Here is a 9086-nt window from a genome sequence, read left to right as displayed (position 1 = left end):
GGTGTTATTAACCCATTAAGACCTGGAACTGTGTCATTTTTAGATTTGAGCTAAAAAGCATTATTTTTACACTTTGGGCTGTTCAAAAATAGCAGAGCTACAAGCTCGAGTGCCGCGCTACGAGCTTGTAGATCTGCTATTTTTGAAAAATCGTGAAAATGTGTGCAAATCTTTGAATATATATATATTTTTAAAGCAATTTTTTTTAACTCAAATCTTTGATTCTGGGGGTCCCTGGAACAACATATTTTGAGATGGGGGTCCACGGCCAAATACATATAATTTTGGGGGTCCTTGACAACATGAAAAAGATTGAGCACCACTGATATAGAAACATAAGTTTTTCAGAATATTGAGATTTAGGAGACATGTGGAATCGGCTTCAGGTTTCAACTTAAAGGGGAGATATAATCGACCAGGGTTATTTTGTAATGTTGGATGTTTGCATGCCATCATGTTTGGTGGGGCAGTCAGGGCATTTAGGGCGGCATTGCCCTTGCCCCCCCCCCCCCCCCCCGTGCCCATGCCTAGATCCGGGCCCGCTCATCGTTAATTACTCCTTCCTGTTTCCATACCACACTGGAGAAAACTAAATTAAACAAACTGTCATTGAAACTGTAATTAGCTAACGTAAACAAGCTTACTCAAATATAGCCTTTGGTGACTGGTGACTGTTTGAGGTCAAACAATATTGTTTTTTTTGTTCTTTATTTACCCAGGGTGGTCTCTGAGTCTTTTGAGGATAAGTGCTAGGACTGCTGTATATAAGAGCATGGTTTTAAGCAGGACTTACACATCAGTTCTGCTTTGATCTGACAACATGACCAACCTCCGACTCCCGTGCATCCTCGTCGGTAAGTACTATACTTCAAAGCAGCATAATTTACAATGACATACAGTACAGCGGTGAAAAATGTACTCAGATAACATTGGCAGTGGTGTAAAGTAACTAAGTACATTTACTCAAATACTGTACTTGAAAACTTTAGTTACTAGTTACTTTTCAGATATAAATCATTACATTATAAAACATACATTAACCACTTTAGCCTTTTTTTTTATACCTAGGCTATATGAAAATAGCCGATCTGCAAGCTCACAATGTGCTAAAAAAATTGTAGATCTACAAGCTTGTAGATCTGCTATTTTGAAACATTTTAGTACTTTTTGGTACTTGAAGTACATTTTGACACCAATACTTTTGTACTTTTACTCAAGTACATTTTTAATTGCGGACTTTTACTAGTACACACGAGTACTTCTACACTGCAGTATTGATACTTTTACTTAAGTAAAACGTGAGTACCTTTTCCACCACTGAATTGGTCATCTTTGAATCGTCTCATACAAGAATTGTCGTCCAAAACTAAACAAACTGTATCGTTTAGGATAGTCACTCAGTCATATTTGATACAGTCTGTTTCTGGTGAACATTTCATTAAGTTGGAGGAAGTAACATTAGCGTTTTCTCGTTGTCAGTTGATGCTTCACAGTGGTGGAAAAAGTACTCACATTTTGTACTTAAGTAAAATTATCATATACTGCAATATAGAAGTACTCCGTTACAAGTAATAGTCCGGAATCCAAAATTTACTTGAGTGAAAGTACAAAAGTATTGGTATCAAAATGTACTTAAAGTACCAAAAGTAAAATTACATTTTTTTTGAAAATAGCCGATCTACAAGCTCACAGATCTGCTATTTTCAAATAGCCTAGGTATGAAATAGGGCTAAAGTGGTTAATGTGTGTTTTATAATATTGTAATTTATATCTGAAAAGTAACTAGTAACTAAAGTTATCAAATAATTGTAGTGGAGTAAAAGTACAATATTTGCCTCTCAGATGTAGTGGAGTAGAAGTAAAAGTATTGGAAATTGGAAATACTCCAGTAAAGTACAGATACCTCAAAATTGTACTTAAGTACAGTACTTAAGTAAATGTACTTCGTTGCTTTCCACCACTGATGCTTCATATCCTTATGAGTCAAACCGTCGGGATCATTTGTTTATTTTTGGAACGCAGTTCTTACATGGTCATATTAAACCAGTGGTGTAAAATAACTAAAGTACATTTACTCAAGTACTGTACTTAAGTAAAATGTTGAGGATTTTCAATTTCCAATACTTTTACTTCTACTTCACTACATCTCAGAGGCAAATATTGTACTTTTACTCCACTACAATTATTTGAAAACTATAGTTACAAGTTACTTTTCAGCTATAAACTATGACATTATGAAACATACATTAACCACGTCAGCCCTATTTTATACAGAGGCTATTTGAAAATAGCAGATCTACAAGCTCACAACGTGTCTTATCGCGACACATTGTGAGCTTGTAGATCTGCTATTTTCAAACATTTTAGTACTTTTACTTTTGGTACTTTAAGTACGTTTTGCTGCCAATACTTTTGTACTTTTAATCAAGTAAATTTAGAATTCTGGACTTTCACCTGTAACAAAGTATTTCTATATTGCAGTATTGATACAATTACTTAAAGGAGAATTCCGGACATTTTAAGTGTTATCTTTGATGTGTCGTTACTCACCTACCGACGTAAACAGTGGCATTGTTTATTTCCAGATATTCCCCTGTCGTCATATTTTCAACCTCCTCCGTTGTCATAATGGGAGCGCGTGTCATAGGGAAATTCGTCTATTATAACCGATGCAAAGTTATTTTTTTCTCTACTACTACTCATTGTGGAGTCTGATGATAGTCAAACATGCAGTGAAAGTTCCTGAGAGGCTACCGCTAATGACGAACGAGCTAACGCTAGTTGCTTGTTTCTCAACATGGCAACACCAAGTTGCCAGGTTCTGGGAGAGAAACAAGCAACTAGCGTTAGCTCGTTCGTCATTAGCGGTAGCCTCTCAGGAACTTTCACTGCATGTTTGACTATCATCAGACTCCACAATGAGTAGTAGTAGAGAAAAAAATAACTTTGCATCGGTTATAATAGACGAATTTCCCTATGACACGCGCTCCCATTATGACAACGGAGGAGGTTGAAAATATGACGACAGGGGAATATCTGGAAATAAACAATGCCACTGTTTACGTCGGTAGGTGAGTAACGACACATCAAAGATAACACTTAAAATGTCCGGAATTCTCCTTTAAGTCAAACATTTGAGTACTTTTTCCACCACTGCACAAATGCCAGAGTATGTTAAAATGACCCCAGACGTGTTCTACAGAGAAACATCCCTTTAATGCAGTGGTTTTCAACCAGTGGTCCTTGGGGGGGCACCAGGGGGTCCCCATCGAAATTAGTTAACATAGCGTCAGAATCATTTTAACCACTTAGATTTGGCTATTCAAAAATAGCAGATATACAAGCTCATAGCGCGGCACCGAGTGCCGTGCTATGAGCTTGTAGATCTGCTATTTTTGAAAAATCTTGAAAATGTGTTGAAAAAATATTTTTACATTACATTAAATACATTTTTTACTCAAATGCTTCTGGGGGTCCCTGGCACAAAACATTTTCAGGTGGGGGTCCGCGGTCAAATGTATATCAATTTAGGGGTCCTTGGCATGAAAAAGGTTGAAAACCACTGCTTTAATGTCATGTTTGTGAATATTTGCCACATCATTGTGTTGTGTGTTATGTTTCAGTGCTGGCTGCTGTGTGCTGGCCGGCACAAAGCCAAACGCTCGTGGTCCGGAACGGGTCTCCGTGGGGCGGCTGGTCCACGCCACAGATGTGCCCAGAGGGCTCCTACGCTGGATCCTTCATGATTCGGGTGAGAAAATGTACTATTTACATTACAGTTTAACCATATCTATTAAATTCCTATTTCGTTGCTGTCGCGCAGAAACTTTTTTTTTCTTCATAAATCAACGCCCTAATTATTATTATTTTTAAACATTTTATCCCACGATTTTGTAACCCATTTTTTCACCCAGTGCCAATTGTCTTAGTAATCCTGGGCGGTACACTCCCTCTGCCAGCCTAGGGAGAGCCTAGAGCCGAGCTCGTGCCTCCTTCAATGCATTAGAGCTAGCGGACCGCTTCTTATCACCTGACAGGGGGGAGGTTCCCTGGTTAGACGTAGCGGAAGGAACAAGTTATTCCAACCATGTTCCTTTCCCCTCCATCAGGCACCCCGGCTGACCAGGGGGAGGCAGTATAGAGACCAGGTTTACTGCATGTTTTTTGTGAGGGTACCCTAGGAGACACACCTAGGGAGAACATGCAAACTCCACACAGAAAGGCCCTTTCATTACTTGATCATACAACGTCAGACAAAAAAAAAATAACGTTTGAATTTGAATCCTGAAAAGTAACAGTTTTGGACGTACAGTCGTTAGCACTTGATAACGGCAGTGATACCATCTGAGTACCTCTGTGGTACCACAGGGGCACCACCAAGTAGCTGTGGTACCACCTTTGACCTTTTAGAGGTGTAGCGTGGCTGATCGGCCACGATGTGGCGCATGTGAGTCCATGAACCCTACAGTCCATGAGACAATTTACATTTTGAAATACCCTAACCCAGGGGTTTTCAACCGGGGGTCCGGGACCCCTAGGGGGTCCTCAGAGTTACTACAGGTGGTAACTCCTAACCTCACTCCGTCAAATGGAAGAAGCTTGCGACACACATTTTGTTTCACAGCGTACTTGCATCTGAGACTCCGGGCGCAGAATCGATGACAGACGGAGTTTAATTTTTTCAAGCTACTAGGCAGGTGATTGGATGATCCCGCCCCTAGCAGCCGCTGATTGGTTCGTATGCGCAGCGGTTCGGGCAGCTTTACTCTGTGAGCAATCCCAGACCCTCCTTCCTGAAACCAAATGCAAATGAGATTTCCGGAGGGAGGGGGTGTTTACCAGGCTAGGTAACTCCGCCAACAGGTGTTTTTTTTTTTACATGAACCACTTGAACCCTAGCATCCCTTTTCTGAGGAGAACTTTAGCCAAAAATAGCAGATCTACAAGCTCACAACGCCTCACGTTGCGAGGCGTTGTGAGCTTGTAGATCGGCTATTTTTGGCAAAGAGTTATAGGTGTAAAGGGAAAAAAAGAGCAGAAAAAGTTTATCTGAAAAACAATGTTATACAATATAGAGGGGTCCCTGCTTCATCTCTCTCTCAGCTAGGGGGTCCTTGGCCTGAAAACGTTGAAGACCCCTCCCTAACCCTAACACCCAGTTTGTGTTTTCGGGGAGCGAGGCTAAATCCTCACCCTATGACACGCTCGGGTGAGTTTCAGTGATGTCATCAGTGTGTCACTGATGATCGCATAATTCCAAACTTCTTCTGCCAAGGTGACAATAATATACCTACTACTCGAGTGCACCTTCATCTTGTGGCAGTGGACACTACCCCCATATTCCTGAGCAGAGAAACTACTGCTTGTTTTTCATGACTTTGAAACCACATTTTACATACTGAACAATTGTTTTAATCATTCAAATGTGGCTGAGTGGTTTACATTAGTGTGTGGTCTGACATGTACATACTGCTTATAGTCATACTGGGTTAGGCTTAGGGTATGTTCAGATTTGAAATGCAACTTGAATTCAGGTAAAACCTTGATTAGAGTAAGTATGTTGCAGCATCTCAGGCAACATTATGCATGTCAAACTAATGTTAAATTAATCTGACAACTGAATTCCCGATCAATACATACATCTCTTTATGGCAAAATTAATGACATTTTTAGTTGAAAGTAATGGGTTTGTGCATTGTTTTGCACATGCAAAAAAACTATAGTATAAACGTGATTGAATGCAGTCCTGCGGCTAAAACTTTCCAATTTGCAGTGTGCCTCGTAAACATGAACAATACTGATTTTGGTGACTCTATGGCCTTTCATCTACCACTACTAGTCTATTAGGCCAAAATGTCAATGTTTTACCGTCTCCTTCAGGTCGAAGGCGTGGTCGAGACTATGTTTTGTCCCCTATCCGTCCGTCCGTCCGTCCGCCAGAGCAGAACCTCTGCCCCAAATGTTTCAAATTGGCCTGTTATAGAGCCATCAGGAGGCCGATTTTTGCAAAACCCATTTATTGATATTACTCCTACGGATTTTGTCCAAACGTGACGCAAATCGGTACACAGCATCTCTATAGTCATGTGATCATAACCGATTTTCCATATTCCACCCTGATTGGCTAAGATTGCCATCTAAAGTATTTCCAATTTCCGTTGATACTTTTACTTGTAAAACATTTGAGTACTTTTTCCACCACTACCAGGAGACCAATTTATACCAGCAGGCAGCAGCAATTCACCTCTCTGCTTGTCTTGTTTATTCTCTTCTCTTTGTTCTTTTCTCGTGTTGGTCTGAATTCCTCTCACAGGTGGAGAAAAATCAAGACTTGGCCGATGACACAGCGTTAAATGGCATTCGACTCGAATGTTTCAAGGACGGCAAATCTATCAATAGTTTTGTGTCATCACATGACGGATAGTAAGTATATAACACCTTGCACCAGTGTTGAGATATAGCTTAAGTTCACAACAAATTACAATTAAGCAGTTTAGAATTTTGAACTAAGGTTTCGGTCCCAAAAAATACGTTATTTAGATTTTTCTTATTTATTATTTGTATAAGCTGCTCCGAGCGAGCTATTCTTTTTCAATGAAAACTCCTCCTTCACATCCATCCCCAATCATTGCCACTAAACGAATGCCTGTATAGCATTCTATATAGAAACACATACGGAGATTGGGCTACTTTTATTTGGCAAAAAAAACCAAAACAATTTGAGTGTTTTACCACCAGTGGTGGAAAAATAACTAAAATGTTTTGCTTAAGTAAAAGTATCAATACTGCAATGTAGAAGTACTCTGTTACAAGTAAACGTCAGGAATTCAAAGTTGACTTGAGTAAAAGTACAAAAGTATTGGCTTCGAAATGTACTTAAAGTACCAAAAGTAAAAATGTTTGAAAATAGAAGATCTACAAGTTCACAACGCGTCGCGATGAGACGCGTTGTGAACTTGTAGATCGGCTATTTCAAATAGCCTAGGTATAAAATAGGGCTAAAGTGGTTAATGTATGTTTTATAATGTAGTAATTTATATCTGCAAAGTAACTAGTAGGCTAACTAAAGTTTAAAAGTAATAGTGGAGTAAAATTACAATATTTGCCTCCGATATGTAGTGTAGTAGAAGTAAAAGTACTGACATTGGAAAAATAATAAATTAAAGTAAAAAATACTACAAAATTGTACATAAGTACAGTACTTGAGTAAATGTACTTAGTTACTTTACACCACTGCCTGGAACCCCATATATGACGCACCTGCACCTTGTTTTTTTTTTTTTTTTTTTTTCAGCTGGGGCTACTGGCGTGATCATGCAATCCGCTACTGCCCCTCAGGGTTCACACGTTTCATGCTGAAGGTGGAGTCGCCCGGCGGCGACGACACCGCGGTCAACAACATCCGCCTCTCCTGCAGCGGCGGAGGGGACATGACGGGCCCCTTCGTAGGCGGGGACTGGGGCGACTGGGGGTCCTGGAGCAACTCTTGTAACCCGGGGACGGTCATCTGTGGGATCCAGACACAGGTGGAGGGCAAACAAGGCCTCGGTGACGACACCGGGCTAAACGACGCGCGTTTTTTCTGCTGCAAAAAATAAATGCGTGGGATAATTACGCGTACCGTTTGGATATCGTTAGCAATCGGGCCCGAAACCGCTTAATCTCCATATTTGACCTTTTTCTGTGTTTTTTTTTTTTCATAAATTAACAGCCTATTTGATCATACGACAGCGTCATACGGCGCTCTGCAAGCTCGAAATCAGTTTTTTTTTAAATATATACTTTTTGAATTTGAAACCTGAAAAGTAACAGTTTTGGACATATGAGGTTTCCACCCGTCATAGACGATATTCAACGAATGATGACGTTACATTGTACTGTAGCTCATTAACCACTTCTTAAATCAAAATTTAGAAAACTGCAAATATATCTGGGTGAAAAAAATGGGTTACACAATCATGGGATAAAAATGTAAAAATAAATAAAAATAAAACTGCAAATAAATACAAAAATAAAGATGTTAATTTCTGCAATGCTAGCTGTCTGTGTGCTTTGTTAATATCCTGTTTGTCCAACTGTGCTCTTAAAGGGCAAGACCACTTTAGTAGAGGTTTGGGTTGTGTAGTTACCTTACTTCTACTCCACTACATCTCAGAAGGAAATATTGTACTTTTTACTCCACCACAATTATTTGAAAACTTTAGTTACTAATTAATTTGTAGATTTTGATTATTATTACAAAACGTACATTAACTGCTTCAGCCCTATATACATTTCGGCCATTTGAAAATAGCTGATCTACAAGCTCACAATGCTTGTAGATCGGCTATTTTCAAAAGATTTTTATATATTTGAAAACTTGAAATGGGACATTGTGCATGATGAGTACTTTTACTTTTGGTACTTTAAGTACATTTTGATGCTTTTGTACTTTTACTCAAGTACATTTTGAATTCCAGACATTTACTTTTACTTGAGTATTTCTATATTGCAGTATTGATCCTTCTACTTAAATAAAACAATTGAATACTTTTTCCACCACAGAGCACAGGGATGAGTAGTGTTTACAGCTGCTCTGTGAGCAGGAAAACATACAGTCAATAGCAGGAATAATGAAAGGCAAACTTAGATGAATTGAAGCAGGTGTAAATTTGTTAATGATACAGACACACTACTAACACAATCTATTTGTAAAACAAACAAAAAAACCTTAGCATTAATCAAGTTTTTTTGGGGGGGCGGTATGACACACAAAGGACATTAGAGGGAGCCAGAGTCAAATAAATCATTCACAACCTTAAAAGCAGAACACTGTTCACTCTTCATGCTCAGCAATGGTATAGTGTTATTTTTAATAATTAATTTTGTATTTAGTTTTAGTTCTAGTCTTTTGAATACAATTTAATTTAGTTTTATTCATATTTTAGTCATCTGAAATGTTTTAGTTTTTGTCTAGTTTTACTCGGCTAAATATCTTAAGATGTTAATCGACTAAATCTACAGTTGATTTAGTCGACTAAAATGTATTGTTGGCGGTGCCTTGATGGCGTCGTAATGCTGATTTTACACTTGGTTGCATGCTGAAA

The 9086-nt window shown here is 38.9% G+C and overlaps 1 protein-coding gene across 1 annotated transcript; it reads left to right on the top strand.

The window, feature by feature from the left end:
• The first annotated feature begins 735 nt into the window (after positions 1 to 735).
• LOC308101262 (vitelline membrane outer layer protein 1 homolog) lies at positions 736 to 8033 on the top strand. The gene is made up of 4 exons (XM_080450674.1): positions 736 to 854; positions 3624 to 3751; positions 6314 to 6423; positions 7295 to 8033. Exons 1-4 carry the CDS (start codon positions 821 to 823, stop codon positions 7596 to 7598), a joined length of 576 nt encoding a protein of 191 aa, XP_080306800.1. The 5' UTR covers positions 736 to 820; the 3' UTR covers positions 7599 to 8033.
• Positions 8034 to 9086: the final 1053 nt, after the last annotated feature.

This window comes from Gymnoscopelus braueri, assembly GCF_963280865.1.
Source record: "Gymnoscopelus braueri genome assembly, chromosome: 15".
NCBI classification, from domain to species: Eukaryota; Metazoa; Chordata; class Actinopteri; order Myctophiformes; family Myctophidae; genus Gymnoscopelus; species Gymnoscopelus braueri.
The sequence above is the reverse complement of the archived record's forward strand: the minus strand, read 5'-3'. Positions and strand labels throughout refer to the sequence as shown.